This window comes from Haematobia irritans, chromosome 3 (genome assembly GCF_050003625.1).
Source record: "Haematobia irritans isolate KBUSLIRL chromosome 3, ASM5000362v1, whole genome shotgun sequence".
Classification (NCBI taxonomy): domain Eukaryota; kingdom Metazoa; phylum Arthropoda; class Insecta; order Diptera; family Muscidae; genus Haematobia; species Haematobia irritans.
The window spans coordinates 232,374,651-232,394,724 of NC_134399.1; the positions used below are offsets into that span (position 1 = coordinate 232,374,651).

Below are 20,074 nucleotides of genomic sequence, written 5' to 3' on the forward strand. Positions count from 1 at the left end.
TTTTGTTTACAAGTTTTTATTAAATAAATATAATAATAGGCTTTGCTGTTGAAATTGGTTAATAATTGAACAGATTATAAAATGTTTGTTATACCAACTTGCGGGATGCAATTTGATCCTCCTCCAAATGCTCCTGAAATGGTAATGAGACTTCAATCACCATGAATTTATGAGCAATAATTTACTTCTAACTACTCAAGCAATAACATTGGGTTGTAAATGAACCATCTTCATCATTTCTGTACCGGGGGTTATATTGTCCAGATCAGGACAACACTCATAATAGGGCACATTTAGGTCCGAGTCGCCAAGAAATGATTTCACAATTGTATAAAAATGTCTTGCCCAAATGCTCCATTCGCACCCTATTATATGCCGGCGAATAAAGGGGAGCTAAGTTTTCTTTAAATTTGACAAAAAAAATGTGTAACATAACAATTGTAATTCGTAAGGTTTTATTTCCTCCGTAAATTCGCTATCAAATCAATATAACTTATAGCTAAGCACAACATAATCCACTGCTTGATACAACTCCTAAGTTTCTCTTTTCCGTTACTACCGATTGTGGTCGCATATTAGAAATATACTTTTTTTTGATAGTATATCTAAACGCTAATTTAGTCAGTGCTTCTGGGAAGTTAACATGATATTGGGGTCCGATGCAGAATCCTTTTCCATGAAGCAGTGCTGTGTGTGTGTGCGGTCACTACACGCTATTCTGTTTACCACGTGAAGAGAAGGAACAACAAAAAGGAACTACAACAATAAAAAGTATTCAAATTGGACACTAAATGTGTCCGAGGAACTCTCTTAATTGCGAGATTGATTGATTTACGATGAACAGGCCCTTCTTTTGATATGCGTATAAATTGTATCCACTGTCAGTCCAGGCAAGGAGGCGACTCAACGAACGTTCACAAGCAAAACATACACTCAAAAAAATTTATTATTTTGGGCAGTATCATGTTTTGCGAAACAGTCAAATTTCTATGGCCAAACAGTTTTCTCGAACTTTATTAAGAGTCGATAATTTCCCATCATAATAGAACGTATTTCAGTTCGCACATTCACAGTTGCCGTGAAATATATTATGTTAAGGAAATGTCAAAAGAACATGCACATTCCCACCAAAAAATTTGGAAGTTCATCTCAAGGCACAACTTGAAAAGAACTTCCAAAAATGCTCTCCTAAGAATGTTCTTTATTTTAACTGCACAGGAAGTTCATTTGAGTCAATTTTTAATAACCCCCTTTTTCAAATTTTTAATGGGAAATTTATTTTTATTTGTTTCAAATAGGTTAAAAACATATTAAGAATTAATAAAATGGTACAAATTCTTTAAATTTGGCAAAAAAATGTTAAAACTTTTCTAGAAAAATTGCGAATTTTTGAAAATATTTGATGACAAACGTTCCAGACAAGCGTTTTAATGTATTAACAATTATAAAAAATTTTAAAAATTATTAATTTGTCAAAATATCACAAACATTCTGAATTTGCATCTTAAGAAGTGATGCAAATTCAGTGCGGTGGCTGTTGAAATGGTGGACATCCGTCCATGTTAAACTCATCGCTTCTGCGTCAATTTGGCACCACTTCCGGATCCAAAAAGAACATTTTCACTACTTTTTTGGCGACGCTTTTTTTGTTGGGTTGTTTATAATGATAATTGATCTTTATTAATAACCCTTTTTCAAACACTAAAAAAGGACGCCATTTAAGAAAAGAATTAAGAATAATTTAGAAAATGTATTTCAGAAGTAATTCTTTGTTTATTTGTATTTATAATTTGAAGCACCAACTATTGTTATACACTCAAACTTGTTTTATTCTGTGGGTGTATATATGATTGAAATATATATAGCATGTACAGATGGTCTACGATGAAGTCTAACATATACTTCAGGTGATACATAGGTGGCAGCCCTATGTATCAGGCTCACATAGACTATTCAGTCCATTGTGATACCAAAAATAACTTCTCTCTTAAGGCCGGTACTATGTTCATTCTTGCGAAAAATTTTTATAGAAACCATTATTTCGCACATAGAAAGCGGTGTTTATTTAGGTAACTTGGAGCGCTATTTTACAGGGAGCGATATTGAATTAAGTTGGTGGTTGCTGCTTGCTATTACAAAATTAACATTCTATTTTCCTTGGGCAATTGATCGGCTACTCCTTTGATCCTTTGTATAGTTTCCGAACAAAAATATAATCCGAGTTTGTGTTATAAACCCACACAAATAGTTTTAATAAATAATTTCATAATTCACATTGCAAATGGCACCATGCTATAAACGTCAGTTTTTCAACTCGAAAAAAACAAAGTACCACAAATGGAAAGAATTCGCTAGTTTTTCGCATTGGTATCAATTAGAAAATTAATTGATCCAATTAAAAAATTAATTGATACTATTAATTTGTGTGATTGATTTTTATTTCAATTAAAAAATTTGTTGATTCAATTAAATTTTTAATTGAATATTTTTTAAAACTCAATTAAGATTTTAATTGGAAAAATTTTTGTGATTTTTTTTCTGTGCATATACAAATGGAATTGTAAATACATACATCCCTCTGCTTGGCACCACCTTATAGTATTTTCGGCGCCCACCCGATCACTGCACTGCTCCACATCGGTTTAGGTATCTCCCGTACCCTTTCAATCGACCATGTTCTCTCAAGTTCACTTGCCTTTGTGTTAAATGGGGAAAACGCCAAACTAACTTGTTAATAACTCATTCACATTGGGCTCGAATTCTACTAAAAGTGGATTTGATGGGGTATTAAAGTAATTAATGGTTTAATGGAATCAATTAAATTATTAATCGAAACAGTCAATTAAATTCATTATCATCATTTTTGCGATTGCAGCAATTTCAATACAAAATTAATTGGATCAATACATTTTTCATAAGACCGTATATATAAAAGTTATAAAATTCCAAATAAATGTTATAATTGTGTAAATATAAACATTCTTGATTTGTGGATGAATTTCAAGTCTGCAAATTGTTTGATTTCCACAATAATTTTCTTTCCGTGTATACACACATACTCTGCTGTATGTTGGTTGTGATGCATGGGTCCTTCCTGCTTAGACGGTATATGAAATAATGCTAAAGCGATTCTACTACCGTCATCCAATGTCATCTGGAGAAACCTGAGATAGCGCGTATGTGTGTATGTGCGCTTGGCTAACACAAACACACAAAGTACGCTTATAAACTCACAAAGATACATCTAGTAACACGTAAACATACACTGATATACTCGGAATAGCAAATGAAAAATGAAATTGATGGACTGGATTGAGTTCTCTGTTTGTGGCGACACTCGAACATGTGCCAGGGAAAATAATTGATTTTGAGTGCAGTGACTAGGAAACTTTCATTTCCAATCAATACTAATGTCAGCATTCCTTTAAATTGGGTAGTCGGATGTTCCTTTGTGTTGGCTTTCGGTAGAGGCCACTGGGGTAATATGCTCCCGTTACAGACCACAAACGATGGGAAACTGCTCTTTTTACACCACGTCGCCGTTGGTTACGATTTAAAGCATTTTCCTTTTTGTGAATCTGTTGCTGTCCTTAAATCAATACCGATAGTGATTGCCGTTGATTGATTTGAGCGTTCATGTTTCATTCGCATCTCCTGGCTCTCTTCTACGGGGGTTGTGGCACATCTGGTCTCCGGGGTAAAGACATCACCACTCCCCACAATGGTGTGGCTTAGGGAAATATGTAATCCAATCTACCACAACACAAATTTCGATTCACTCGAATTAAGTTATGATTTCAAAGTTTTCCAGCTTCCGCAGCAAGTGTGAATCCAGAAGTCTCAAATAGCACAGTTGTGATGGTGTCGCAAAACAGATTTATCTGTATGAAGTAAATTTCTAAGAATATTTGAGTATTCTCTTTGACTAATAAGAACATACGAATTCAATAGAGAAGTTATCAGGATACATTTTTACAAACAAGGCATTTAAGCTAAAAAATAATTTTGTTTAAATTTGTCACACTACGTAACCTCACTACCTTAAACAAAACAAAACTAATTTTACGTTATATTTACGAAACCACTTACGAAATACATTTCGTATATGAATGAAATTTATTCATTGTATAAATTGGAGGTGTGCTCGTGAGTAATATTTTACTCACGCATACTCACGACGGAGAAATCTTACTCACGCAAACTCACGAACGAATAAGTCGTGACTTACGAAAAACACCGTTGCTCACGAAAAATATCGTGACTAAAGAAAAATGTTGTGACTCACGAATAATTTACCTTAAAAATATGAGTATGAAAATCGAGAACATTATTAAGCCTTAACATCCACAGATGTCACTAAAATTGTAAATGAATTCAACTAGTAATCGTTTTATGTCCGTGGGTGGGATTATTTCGTGAGCGTAAATCAGCGTGAGTCACGACAATTTAGTGTCACGTGCACATACAACGGCGTATGAACCCAGTTTTTCATTGTCTGAATGAAAGACGTGGGTTGTATCAATGAAAACAAACGTTATATTAATGAAACCTAACAAATTATTGCATTTGTGTTTAGTCATTGCTACACTGGTAGAAAAAGTTTCGTTAATACGATGAATTTCTACGTTGTATTAACGAAATTCTTCATTAAAAGTTAGCCAACGTAGCATTTCGTTATAACAACGTAATTTTACGTTATATTTACGAAACCCTTTATGGAATACATTTCGTAGTATGAACGAATAATCACGTTGCTGTTACGTATCCTTTTCGTTGTATTAACGAATATTATTCGTTGTATGAATGAAATTTATTCATTGTATGGATGCAGCTTATACGTCGTGTGAATGAAAATCATTCATTGTATGAACCCAGTTTTTCATTGTATGAATGAAAAGCGAATGTTGTATAAATGAACACAAACGTTATATTAATGAAACCCAACCAATTATTGCATTTGAGTATAGTCATTGGTAGTGTATTATTTTTTTTTAAGATTTTTATAAATGAAATTTTCAATTCCAGTTTCGGAGTATATAAAACGACTGTTTTAAGGGCTAAAAGTTTCCAAAAGTTACTCTCTATGTGCAAATGACTATAATAATTTCATCTTGGATTTTTTTTATTCTAATTCTTGAAAAAAAAAATACAAAGTTAATATTCGTAATATTAACGAAACGTGGTTCATTAATATAACGGCAAACCAAAACACAAAATTGTCTTTTAACGATTGATTTCATTGTATTAACGATCACTTTCGTTTTTATAACGAAAAATTTCGTAATATTAACGAAAAATAATCAACGAAGCCCGTTCGTTAATAGTACGAACAATTTTTCTACCAGTGTAGTGCACTGAAAAAGAACAAGCCCGGTTCGAAAGATTTTGTCTTTGCACTAATGATTTTGGTATTGATTCCGAGCCAAAGAAGCGAGATTTGAAGTGAAGACACCTTTAAGACAAAATTCTCTTTTACATTTGGAAACAAATTTTGATTTTTTTTCGGGTTTTCACCTTTTTTTCTTCATGAGAATTTCACAAATTTTCGAGAATTTTTTAGTATTATTAAAGTCAAGTTGACCTTGGTCAAACAAAATGTTCTCTCATGTAAAGATACCCATCTCTCATGTAAAGACACCCATTTTTGGAAACAAATTTTGTTTTTTTTTTTTTTTTTTTTTTTTTGATTTTCACCTTTTTTTCTTCATGAGAATTTCACTAATTTTCGAGAATTTTTCAGTATTATTAAAGTCAAGTTGACCTTGGTCAAACAAAATGTTCTCTCATGTAAAGATACACATTTTTAAGTAGAATCACTTAATTCTAAGGACAAATCGATTTCATTGCTAAGTTTATCGACTTTTGGACAAGGGAAAAAACTAAGCTAAGCCAAATTTGTCATCTTATTTTAAAGACGTGAAATCTTTGGCCTCGCGACAATATTATTTTTTTCTGTGTGCATACCTTTTTTTTAAGATCTTTGAAGTATAATTTAAATACAGCAGGAAATAATATTTATTGATAAATTAAGCAATCAAATATTATTTCAGTCAGAATTTGAAATTTCCAAAAGTTACTCTCTATGTGCAAATGATTATAAAAATTTCATATTTGTAAAATTTGTTTTTCTATTTCACGAAAAATTACAAAGTTAATATTCGTAATATTAACGAAACGTGTTTCATTAATAAAACGAAAACCTAAAACACAAAACTGTCCTTTAACGATCGATTTCATTGTGTTAACGATCACGAAAACGATCAATGAAAAGTTTTGATACATTAACGAAAAATAATCAAAAAGCCCACTTGTTGATATTTAATACGAAGCATTTTTCTACAATTGTATTGCTATAGTTGGGAAAACACTTACGATTCATAATTATCCCAAAGAGTTTTTAACTTGGCCGATCACAACAGTCGCGATCTTTACGATGGAGAAAATGCATTATCAATTTGTAATCATATTGCAACGAAATTGTACGTCAATACTATCGATATAATATAACATAAGACTTTATTGAATACACTAATAGAAAAAATTTCGTTATATTAACGAAATGTGTCATTAAAAGTGAGCCAATTCGTTAACACAACGAAATTTTTTTGTTATTATGACGAATTTTCTGTTAATAAACGTAAAGTTTCGTACTATTAACGAATATTTTGAATGTATTACTGAAAATGTTTCGTTATATCAATGAAAAAAATCGTTTGCTCAACTTTAATGAAATGTTCTTTGTGTGTAGAAAAGAAATACATTTCAACTTATGAACTACAAAAACTTGCACTGATTAATACTACGATATACGTTCAATAAAAGAGTTCGCACAATTTGTAAGCCAACACACTATCCACTGGGCTGTTGTTGTCATCAACAGACAATTATCGCTACAGCCATCAACGCACAATCAACCCAATTAGTCAAGCAGTTATATTTATAGAGCATAGTTTTGGGCGCCCACGTGCCGATGTATAGAAACTTTAACAGAATTTTTACTATAAAACTTGGAAAATGTGTCTTATTAAATACGTATTTAAATATTGTCTAAAAATACGAACGCGAATTTTGCTTATAATAGCATTTGTGAATTTCTCTTATATAAACTGGTTTCCTTGTCCAAAAGTCGACAAAGTCTTTTTGTCAGTGAAGTCGTTTTGTCCTTATAGTTAGGTGATTCAACTTAAAAATGGGTATCTTTACATGAAAGAAAATTTTGTTACATGAAAGAAAATTTTGTTAGTGTCAATTCTGAAAAATTCTTAAAATTAATGAAATAGTCTTTAAATTTGTGAAGCGTTCAAAAATTTGTGAAGCGTTTATTTTAAAGACGTATTTTACTTGATACATAGAATAATTTCTACTTGAAGTCGAGTCTGAATTTGGATATTTAAATTGTCGTTAGCACGTTTTTAAAGCACTTTGATAGCTCATGAAGAAAAAGCTGAAAAAACGCGTATTAAACGCGTGATAAAAATAAATCTGCTATTTATTAATGGAATTACATTTATTAATGGAATTACATTTACGAAAATTGGACAACAATAGGTTTGTTTTGATAATTTTCCAATAAAAGTTATTCAGTATAAATTTGCAAGACAGTAAGAATGGGTTTTACTCTCTTGGGTAAATTAGCAAAAATGTACACGTTCACGAATTTATCATTAATTCAGCGTATTTAAGCCGAAACATATTGATATTTTCTAATGATATGACTTAGATATTGTTGCAGTCTCATAGATGTAGAATTAAGATGAATACAATTAAATTAATATGGATTATAAGTGAAATATAGCTTTTAAGTTTGTTAAATTTCAAAGAAAATTTTGACTTTTGATACAAAAAATTTTAGTTTTTTTTCTAGCTATTTTTTAGCTTTTGCAATTTTTTTTTTTTTGCAAATCTAGCGGTTTTTGGTGAAACAATTCTGGCAACGCTATATCCAAGTAAAGTTTTATTTTTGAATGTGTTGGCAATATCCTATTTACAAAGAATATCAAAGAAACAAACAATGCAACATAGAAACAATTATAATTATAAAAAATAGAATGAAATAAAACATTTGGAAATTGAGCCACTGTGCGCCGGTTGTACTTGAGCCAATCGTCCAAGCTATAATGTCCAACAGAAAATCGACCGCATTTCAAGATTATTTACGTTTCCTTTTTGCGTTTGGACATTGAGTGACTGAACAATGTCAAGAAGAGTTTCAAGTTGGTTGCTTACGTTTCGGATTTCGTAGGAGAATTGCTTTTGTTCTGCTTGTGTCCCGGTTTGTTGTTTGTTTTGAGGCCAGTTGTTAACAAGTCGTTTAGGTTTGCAACGGCGACTATCTCCAAAGTCTTGCATTGATAACTGGCTCAATTTGTTTTTTCGTATTAATGTGATGACCTTTTGTCGTTACACCAGAGCTTCCCAACCCAATTTCCTTTGCGCATTTGACAATTGTTCTGTTCATTAGTTAGTTTTTTTTTTTATATTTGGTACTATTACTGATAAAGTACATCTCAAATCAATTTTAACATGACGGTATTTTATATTTTGACTATATGTTTAAAAGTGACGAAAATTGTATCAAAATTTTTAAAATGTATTTTGTCTTCACACATTAAAAAAAAGTGGATACTATTTCTGATATTTTACCAAGAAATTTAGCAGGTGCAATTAAAGGTAGTGAACGACTAATAATGAAAACCTACACCAAATGATGGTATTGCATGTAAATTCTACTCTTTTCTCACTGTGTTTATAAATTAACATATCGAAATGTACGTTCTTTTGTAGTATATTATTTATGTTTTGTTGAGCTTATAAATGTGTGTTCTTTTAACAAATTCTATGATACAAAAGCTGATCAACCAAAAATGACGCTGCGCCCCCTGGAACCTCGTGGTGCACCCATAAGGGGGCGCCCCCCCCCCCCCCCATTTGGGAAGCGCTGCGTTACACCGTCAATAATGGTGGATTCTATAAAATAACTAAACAATAAATTTATAATAAAGCAACTAAAAGTAATTCAACACTTTTCCCAGCAAAAAATTGGGAGTTGTTCTAAAGGCACAACCTAAAAAGCATTTCCAAAAATATCCTCAAAAAGAAGTTAATTATTTAACTACACAGGAAGTTTTTTTACTTTAATTTTTTCATATTTTAATGTGTAATTTTTCATTTTCTTTTTTCAAATAGTTTAAGAAAAGGGTAAGAATAAATAAAATGGTAAAAATCATTCAAATTTTGCCACAAAAATGCTAAATCCATTATAGAAAAATCGATAATTTTTGAAAATATTCGAGGGAAAACGTTTCAAATAAGTGTTAGAATGCATTAAAAATCATAAAAAATATAAAAATATTTATTTGGGAAAATATCATAAAATGTTTCAATTCGCATTCAATACACTGAATTCGGATCGCACCTTAAGAATTGATGCAAATTCATTGCAACGGCTGTTGAAACGGTGGACATTTGTCCTAAGATAAGTTCATATTACATTCATCGCTTCTCCGCCAATTTTGCACCACTTCCGGACCCAAAAAGAACATTTGCACTTCTTTTTTGGCGACGCTTTTTTGCAGCATTATTAAGATATTCATTTATGAAATAATACTTTTATTTTTTTGTTTTTAATTAAATTGATTAAACCAGACTAAACAAAATAATAAAGGAGCTTTAGTTATTAAACTAGACTTAAATTTAGGAACTTAAATCATAAATTAAACCACAGCTTTATTTCATAAATACCAGACTTCAAACATTCACTTATAATAAAGAAACTAACTCACAATTTAGAAGATAATGTTAAGATATAAAACTAGGCCTTCCTACGCTTATACGCGTAGAGTTTTATCTGAAATATATCCAAGTATGTTAGTTTTTTTTTTAGCTGATATAAACTGCTCTGTTTCGTTTCATACGTACATACTACTTCCACTATTTTTCATATCCATCCTTTACCGAATATTGCTATTGAACTACTCCATGCCACTTCCGATGACCTTAGCGAAATAATTTCGTGGAGAGTAATAATGTTGGTTGACACCACTGGGAGCTATCTGGAAATATAGAATTTCTATTGGCATACATAAATAAGAAATTGTTAGAGGAACGAAAGTTTTACTGCCACATTTGCGGTATTTCTACAGATCGAGTTCACGTAAATCGAAGTAGGTACAAGCAATTTCTACAAGAATTTCTGCCCAGAATACCATAGAGTTTCAAAACTATAAAATGTCAAAATGGGAATTCGTGTAATTATTGTTTTTCTTAAATTGAATTCATCCTATACGAATTTAAATTGGTCCTATATCGAGTATCTTTAAGAATAAGAAGGGAATGGAACAATGTTTAAATGCCACCAATATAAATAACGCTTAATGAACTCAACCATTGAACAAGCAGCAGACAGCAGAACTCTGCAAATACCCAAATATCCACAGGAATGGGGAGGAATAACAAGAGATGATGGTCAGTAAATATGAACAACTCAATAAAATTCGTGTATTTGCATTTGCCACTGCTTGCAATGCCGGTGAGGCAAGTAAATCTGCCTATCAATGTTGATAGCAGGTCACCAGATCCTCCAGCCAAACAGGGCACATGGCATCGGTCATAGAGACACCACAAGTCTTCTACTCCGTGCACCTGGATGGATGTACTTGTGCGCATATGCCCCCATCTCCTCCTTCAGCATGCCTTAATGGTATGAGGAAGCACTTGATGTCTCTGGCACGCAAAAAATAAATGTAATTGCAGTTCTGGTCATTTTTAATGGCACTTCGTGAAAAACATTTAAAGAAGAAGGTAAACAGTTGAACCACAGTGGTAGGCTCACCGTCGCCTCACCCCACGCTGAATATACTTCGGCTAATGTATGTAACTGCTGTATTGCATTGGAAATGTGTGATGTCTGGGCTTGTCGGCCAGTCCGAATAGAATGCTTGCCGCAGTTCTATGAAGAGGGTCAGTAAGAAGGTGTAGACATTTACCACCACCCGAATTATCTGGATGACGTTCTTATGAAACTGATGGGGCTTACTATGGGCATAAGGTTTTGCTTTAGCCAATGCATCGATGTCTGGCGACCATTTTGTAGAATTATTGCATTAATGCCGATGACATCTTCATATATCAATCCAAAAAAAAAATATATACACTGTTAGAAAAATATGTTTTTCATATGTTCCGATATAAACAAAATGTATTTCGGGCACGATTTTAAACTAACACTAAATGTTTGGGACATCTATGTTAATATGTTAGAATATATTATGTTTGGGGCATCAATGTTTCTTAAAAATCAGATGTGTGAATACAAACATATATAAATTTACAAATTTCGACTAAACATACATATGTTGTGATATTTTATTCAAAGCGACAGAGAGAGTATAGAGAGAAATAGAGATGGAAACCGGGAGAGTTGACAAAAGATATCAACATAACACAGCAAAAGAGTCAAAAGAGAATAATTTCTGTGAAACCGCTTGTATGTTGTTTCGGAAAACTGTTTTATGATAAGGCCAAAAATTTGATATGTTTAAGTCTAAATATTATTTAATTTGAATAAAGAGAATATACATTCTGAACCAAGAGAATAGACATTTCAAAAACAAACAGCTTATGTTTTCGCCTTGAGAGCAGCATTTTATGTATGTGTGGACATGTGTTTTGTTTATCATTTTGGCATTATGGGCACAATTTTTTTCTTGGTTCGTTAAAAGAAATCAGGGGTCTTCATAAAAATAACGAAAGGGCACTATACTCTTTTTAGAGCTGGGACAGTAAAATGAAATAAGGAGGAAATAGTGAAAAATTACACAGTAAAATGTAAAAAAACAAACTTTAGTTCCTCTTTATTAAAAAGTAGTCCACGAGGAGTTGACGGACACCATCAAATATAAAAGCGGGCATTAAGTTCGAGTTTTACAGCTAAAACAATTTAAAAAGTTTATTTTCTTTAAAATGAATTATTAAAGAAAAATAAAAGGAATTTTAGAGCGATGGTGTTAAATGCTAGTAAAAAACTGTTCACTCCTAAATAAATTTATGTTAATATTATAAAATTATGTATGTATGTTTATACTCGACTCCAGGTTCTTCTTTTGTTAGTTTTTGAATTCCTTCCAAATTTTAAAGTTTTGTACAAAAACAGTTTTTTATTACAAGATTGTTATTTTTGCAATAAAAAATAATATTTTATCCAAAAATCAGTCAATTTCGTTTATATCAAGCACTGTTACTGACTATAAATCTTTAATAACACACATTTCGAAGTTTCATTTAAAAAAATTAATATAGTATAAATATAAATGTGTAAATTAAAAAAAAAAAAAAAAACAAAAAACAAAAAAAAATGTTCGGTCGGAGCAGGGATTGAACCCACGACCCTTTGCATGCAAGGCAGACATGCTAACCACTGCTCCACGTGGCAAACAAATATATGTTTCTGTTAAATAATGTTATGTTTGCATGGGCTCGTGGGCGCTGCAAACTATGCTATATAAATGTAACTTAAAACGATAATTATCTACTGGTGACTATAACAGCTACGTAGCCCAGTGGATAGTGTGTTGGCTTACAAACTATATGGTCCTCGGTTCGATTCTCCGTGCAGGCGAAAGGTAAAATTTTAAAAATTTATAAAAGTGAATAATTTCTTTAACATTATTTGTATTACAGAGAAAGGTTCCAATAACTAAAAAATTTCGTGGAAGTGAAAATTACGAGTATGTTAGGGAATGAGCACAATCGTGTTTGGGAAAAATTCTTCCAAGCATATAATATTTTTGGCTCAAAATGCTTCCAAACATATAATATGTTCACATAAAACAAACATATTAATGTTTCGGCAGTATGCAATAATATATGTGCTTCCTGCAAAATATGTTTGGAACATATGTTAAAGAAGCGATTTTTTTCAGGGTGTATATATATATTGAAATACTGGCCAATGCATCAAGGAGCACTCGTTCATAATTCACTAATCCAGGTCGACTAAATAAATGTATAATATTACACTTTCCAATATGATTTCAATATCAAAAGAGTAGAGCAATCAATAAATTTTATGAAGATTAGGTTAGGTTATGTGGCAGCCCGATGTATCAGGCTCACTTAGACTATTCAGTCCATTGTGATACCGCAGTGGTGAACTTCTCTCTTATCACTGAGTGCTGCCCGATTCCATGTTAAGCTCTATGACAAGGGACCTCCTTTTTATAGCCGAGTCCGAACGGCGTTCCACATTCCAGTGAAACCACTTAGAGAAGCTTCAGAAATGTCACCAGCATTACTGATTTTATGAAAATTGTGACAAACTGGAGCAGTCCGGTGATAAGTCTATCAGTGGGAATTTGACCCGCAAGGTGACATTTCTTAGTGTTTCAAACCTTTTCTAAGTGCACAGAATAATCAAATTTGCCAACTGTCAGACAATTGGGAATCACAACCATACAAGTTGTTTTGTTAGCTAGTACAACCAAAAGTTGTCTTATATAGCAGTCAGTTGATTTGTTGAAGCAACCAATATACACGCACAGAAAAACATGTTTGGTCATGTTTACCGCATCCATTTAATGTTTATTTAGAGCATGTAATTGTCGCGAAAACCATGTATTTTATCTTTGTGAAAACTGTTACCATGTTCTTTTAATTGCGACAAAACAAATTTCTTGTAGATCATAATATATTAGGTGGTTATCATGTCCTTTTATCTGGGAGAAAAACATGTTTGGTGAATATCATAATATTTAACATTTCTTTCAATTGAAACAATATTCTTTTTATCAATATCATACCATTTTAGATGAGTACAATTATATTTTTCTTAGAACAATATCCACTGAGCCAGCATGGTTGCAGGTGAACATGTTACATGGTAACCACAAAAACAGATCCTATCATATTATTTTGCTCCTCGAATATGATTGTGACAATCATGTTTCTTCTCTGTGTGGAGGTACCATGTGTTACGTACAGAAAGTTAAATGAAATGAGTTCTTTCTCCATATATATATATATATTGTTTATTTGTATCATGTACTCGTACAAGAATTTTATTTAAGGAATATACGGAAGCCACTAAGAATTTGGTAGACTCAAGTTCATGGCATCTCAATGGTGCCAATTCGTTTGATTCTCTTCAAAATAAATCAATTACATCTCAAAAACAAGAATCTCTCGATATACAGCTGTTCGATAGGAAATTATCCCCATATACAAATCTATACACGCCTGGCTATACATGTTTCCGTTCGAGCGAATGAATCATAGTCTTTAGTATAGATCTGGGTGACGTAGATAACTCAATTAGAGACCTATTGATAACTTATAATGGAGAAAACATATAGGAAATATTGAAATATTCTTCTTTTAAAATCGATGTGCTTACCCGTTACTGCATATTAAATCTATCAGGTCGGTCTAAGTTAACCCTGGCTTTCGCGTACACCAGAATTACTACCAATGAATTTAATGATTGATTCTGACTCACATCCAGATTCCATTTACATTAAAATAAACGTTTTCTCTTTCCTGTTGGCTTATGGAGTTTTCTTTCGTTGTTAAAATTATTTCTTATTTATGGTAACCGTGTTTGAAATTTTGATTAATGCAATACCTGTGCATTATAGACAAAATAGCTTTTGACAAAACTCATGAAAATAGGATGAATAGAATATGAAAATCGGAAAATATTTATTATTGTAAGGCGATTAATGTATTCTCTGTTGAAATTCCATAATAAACTGAAGGTTATCCATTGGTAATGACAAAAGGCCACTCTGATTCTTATAATTCAGTGATTTACCAAATAGTTCTTTTACTGTGAACATAACGAGATAACCATAACAGTAGCGTATTTCTTATCGTGCTCAATGATGTGGCAGACGGTTCCTGCGACCAAAAGGATATCTGAAAAAATATGAAATCAACATTTGCAATTACTAAAAGATTTTGACATCATTATCCCAGTGCTGGTCGAAGTATAATCCATTAAATTCTCTTTGGGGCATTGGGTTCCGCCTTCATTTTTTCCAGAAGCCATGTGTCCATGTTGAACTCCCATAAGATAACTTTAACAGTGGTCTTCTTGATGTGGATGTACAATGCAGATAGAAACTTGAAATTAAAATGAAACAAATAATAATTTGAGTCAATAAAAGTGGAGCAAGCAACAACCGGAAAATGGCCAACCAGCTATCATCTTTCGTGGAAGCACTTGCCACGAATTCCATCGTCCGAAATGGACTCTGATGCTCTTCGATTCAGCAGACGATAATGGTGATTAGGATGACGAGTGGACGTGATGAGTTTGGCCATCTACCAGCGGACAATTTTATACCTAATGAGAGTTCTCGAGTAGTCGTTTGGTCAAGCGAATTCAAAGCGGCTTTTGTTTGCTTTTTACCAGTGGGCATAGCGATCCGACGTAGCCTTCTGTCACGGTAGACCATTTCAAATGCTTCAAAGCCAAATGATGATTTAGGAATGATCTCCATGTTGCACAGTGTGGCTATTGTCGTTATTTCCATTGTATCCCACAAACTCAACATTCGAAGAGCTTTTGTTTCATCTAACAAAGAATGCGTGTTGCACTACCCTCTAAGACGGACAGAAGAATAGAATAACACATAGACTTGGTAGAAAATGGATGAGAAGAATAAAACTCACTAATGCTATGATCTCTTGGTTGGCCTGGTCACTTCTATGCGGCCAATCTCCGAAGTACAGCGGAGTTGTTTTTTATTGGTTTTTGATTTGGATTTATTGCCGCAATGAAAGTAACCGTGGAAAATTATAATGATTACACGTAGCTTACGATGATGATGGCGATGACGACGACAACGTTGATTTTCGAAGTGGGTCTTCGTCATTGGCAACGTCATCTTGTGGCACACATTGCCATCTTCCACTTGGTCGTCCGTCATACCGGCATTTTTGTGGATGAATATGTCCGTCTGTCTTATGTGTGTGTGCTGTGAAAAGAAACAAACCGAAAAGCTGTTCTTTCTTCTTTCTTCCCCTTCGCCTTAGAACCTTCAAGGGCTATCATCATAAACTCTGGACGGTACATACTTTTGTCCGATTTGAGTCAATTAAATAACTGACTGTCATATTCTAGAAGTGCCATAAATAAAGTCGGCATGTTTGTTCTCCTCCAAAAATGCATTGAAGTTAATTACGGTTGATGGGCTTTGGTAAAGTCATTATTTTGCGAAACCTCTTTCATTACAATTTAAAAAAAAAATCCAATTGCTTTCCAAACAATATGAAAGGGAAATAACTTCACTGAACTATAGCTGCACCTACGAAATCACTGCTGTTAAATATTCTTAAATTATATATAAAAAAATAAAATGTCAATTTATTATTATAACCCTCATTTTCATGAATGTACGTTAGTGCTACGTTAGCTAAACCATCCCAGCAAAAAAATTTGGAAGTTCTTCCAAAGGCACAACTTTAAAAGCACTTCCAGAAGATGTACTCCCAATGTGAATCTCTATTTTAACTACACAGGAAGTTAGGTTAGGTTAGGTTTTGTGGCAGCCCGATGTATCAGGCTCACTTAGACTATTCAGTCCATTGTGATACCATAGTGGTGAACTTCTCACAGGAAGTTCTTTTCATTCAATTTTTTATAACATGTTTTTTTTCATATTTTTAATGGGTAATTTTAATTTTTTTGTTTCAAATTGGTTAAAAACAGAGTAAGAATTCATAAAATGGTACGAATTATTTAAATTTTGTCGAAAAATAATGCTAAATCCAAAAATATTGTGAATTTTTGAAAATATTTGAAGTCAAACGTTTTAGACAGGCGTTAGAATCCATTAAAAATTATAAAAAAAATTATAAAAATTATTTATTTGACAAAATATCACAGAATTGTTTAATCTACATCCAAAACATTGAATTCGGATTACAGCTAAAGAAGTAATGTAAATTCAGTGCACCGGCTGTTGAAATGGAGGACTTCCATGTTAAATTCACCAATTCTGTGTCAATTTTGCACCATTTCCGGATCCAAGAAAAACATTTTCATTACTTTTTTGGCGACGAATTTTTTGCTGGGATACTATGGCCATCTTGCCTCTATATTTCATATGTCATTTAGGAAAATTTTCAGTTAAAGTTAAGCGGAGAGAAGATATTAGCAAATTACTTTCTCTTGATTGGCAGTGAAAATGGCCGTAAATATGATTTAATTATGTAATTCCATTTCGAAAACGGTAACTTTGTATAAAAGAAAATTTTAATATACGCCCAGCAAAAAAATTTGGAAGTACTTCCAAAGGCACAACTTTAAAAGCACTTCCAGAAGATGCACACCCAATGATGTTCTTTATTTTAACTACCCAGGAAGTTCTTTAAATTCAACTTTTTATAACTTGGTTTTTTCATACTTTTAATGGGTAATTTTACCTTTTTTTGTTTCAAATAGGTTAAAAACAGAGTAAGAATTCATAAAATCTTACAAATCATTTAAATTTTGTCGAAAAATTTGCTAAATCAAATCTGAAAAAATTGTGCATTTTTGAAAATATTTGAGGTCAGACGTTTCCAACAAGCGTTATAATCCATTAAAAAATATAAAAAATTATTTATTTGACAAAATATCACAGAATTTTTTAATTTACATCCAAAAGCATTGAATTCGGATCACACCTAAAGAAGTGATACAAATTCAGTGCAACGGCTGTTGATATGGAGGACTTCCGTTCTATGACAAGCCCATGTTAAATTCATCGCTTCTGCGTCAATTTTGCACCACTTCCGGATCCAAAAAGAACATTTTCATTACTTTTTTGGCGACGCTTTTTTTGCTGGGCGTATTTGTATTTGTCTTAACAACCATGCAACAATTTCTTATATTAGGCCCATTTATTAGTTATTCTCAAGTTATTCAAGTTATAATGAACTAATTAAAGTAAAATATAGTAAACAAGTTTATTGAAACATAATTGAAAATGTTTAGAGCCTAGGTTAGGTTAGGTATAGTGGCAGCCCGAGATTTCAGGCTCATTTAGATTATTCAGTACATTGTGATACCACCGTGGTGAACTTCTCTCTTATCACTGAGTGCTGCCCAATTCTATGTTAAGCTCAATGATGAAGGACTTCCTTTTTATAGCCGAGTCCGAACAGCGTTCCACATTGTAGTGAAACCATTTCGAGAAGCTTTGAAACACTCAGAAATGTTACCAGCATTACTGAGGTGGGATAATCCACCGATGAAAAACTTGTTGGTGTTCGGTCGAAGCAAGAATCGAACTGACGACCTTGTGTATGCAAGGCGGGCATGCTAACCATTGCACCACGGAGCTACTAGAGAAAAAATGAGCAGTACTAAGGAATCAAGTACAGTGACTCACACATCTAACCGGATGCTACTAACGTTAGGTTTAATTTTATCAAATCTCTGTGACAAATATATATTTATGGGTAAAATGATACACCAAAATAAACGAACTTTTGTTAATTATTCTATTATAAAGCAAAAAGGCACAAAACGGTCACTCTTAATCTATATAAATATAAACAAGTATGTAAAGTCTAAAGTCGGGCGGAGCCGACTATATTATACCCTTCACCACTATGTAGACAAAATTTGTGTTATCATCTCAACTACTTCAAATTTGCTGGGAGCTATAACATATAAAGGTTTGCATTTCCAGATACAAATACTTTTAATATTTTATCTCTATTTTTTCACATATACATAGTTATATCATAAATTTTAATTTGAAGTTGCAAGTATCCGGTTAGACGTGTGAGTCACTGTATGTGTGCTTTGTGGATAGTTCAGATTAAACGTTTCAGATAAAAAGTATTGTAGACATACCTATACCTGAATTTTGAAAAATAAATAATTATAAAAACAAATTAATCGTGTCCTTACTTTCTTTTCTAGTTTGTTGGAGAAAGTCCTTTGTGCCAAAAGTCCTCGGAATGTTCAACGGTGAGTAAAATATGAAATAGAATTTTCCTAAATTTCAAGAAATTCGTTCATATTTATCTTATGTATAAGGCTATTGAACTTTAGTTCATAAAATGTTTGAGACATACTTACCAAAAGAAAATTTCATTGAGCTATGGAAAATTTCGAAAAAATAATAAAATTTGCAATAAAAATAAGAAAAATTTTGCGTTAGTGTAAATGAAAGTTATCCATATATTATCCATATTCTGGTGCGAAGATTTCCTTTGCTGAATGAATTTTTTGTGATGGGAATTCTGAGTGTTTCAAAACTTTTTTAAGTGGTTTCATCGTAATGAGCAATTACGTTCAGACTCGGCTATAAAAAGAAGGTACTTTGTTATTGAGCCAAACTTAGACTGAATCGTCGGGAAGCCTCAATAACTAACCTAACCTTTTGATAAAACACCATTTTTGCGCCGAAAATATTCCAAAAATAAACTTTTGCTCTAGCTTCTAGCCTTCTCTGCGTGTATAACATGTACTACTAATAATAATTAAGTTTAAATTACTTTTAATAATCGCCAATATACTTGCATGCCAACCATCTTTGCGATTCCTCATTATCCCTCGAATCAATCACATTCGTCGCTCCTACATCTCATGTTTCCATTGCACTTTATAACTGCAGAAGTTCATTATCTTGCTCTATTGTCCTCCCTCGCAATGCCAAACACCTGATGAATACGTTTAACTCCCGAGGAGTGCAGCTGGAGTGGCATTTTCTGCATGAAACATAAATGTGTGCGACATGTGGGATAGCATACAAAAGTGCGCAAGTATATGCATGCATTCACCAACCCACATTCATACGGGAGTAGTATGTGCAAAGACGTGGCGCCCGACAACAAAAGAGTGCAACATTGAAACATTCCGACATTTGCTCTAGAGTTGCTTTTGACGTTACACTTAAGGAGAGCAGCATTTGTGCGGTGAGCTTTGTAAAGCCGACCCCCCTGGTTATGAGGCCGTCGCAACAAGTTACGCATAATGCCATGTTTGCCAGGTTAACGTTTAAACAAATTAAGGTTAACAATGGCTCAAGTGCGAAAGAAGGCAGAATAAAGAAGAAAATTATGAAGCTCAACCTTGCAT

General features: G+C 32.8%; 1 protein-coding gene across 2 annotated transcripts in view; it reads left to right on the top strand.

The window, feature by feature from the left end:
• LOC142228175 (uncharacterized) overlaps positions 1-20,074 on the top strand; it is a 72,923-nt gene that overhangs the window by 2,845 nt on the left and 50,004 nt on the right. For both annotated transcript variants that reach the window (XM_075298520.1, XM_075298521.1), the window contains exon 2: positions 18,914-18,961. In XM_075298520.1, the coding sequence (XP_075154635.1) occupies positions 18,914-18,961 (48 nt within the window). The remainder of the gene's footprint in view (positions 1-18,913; positions 18,962-20,074) is intronic.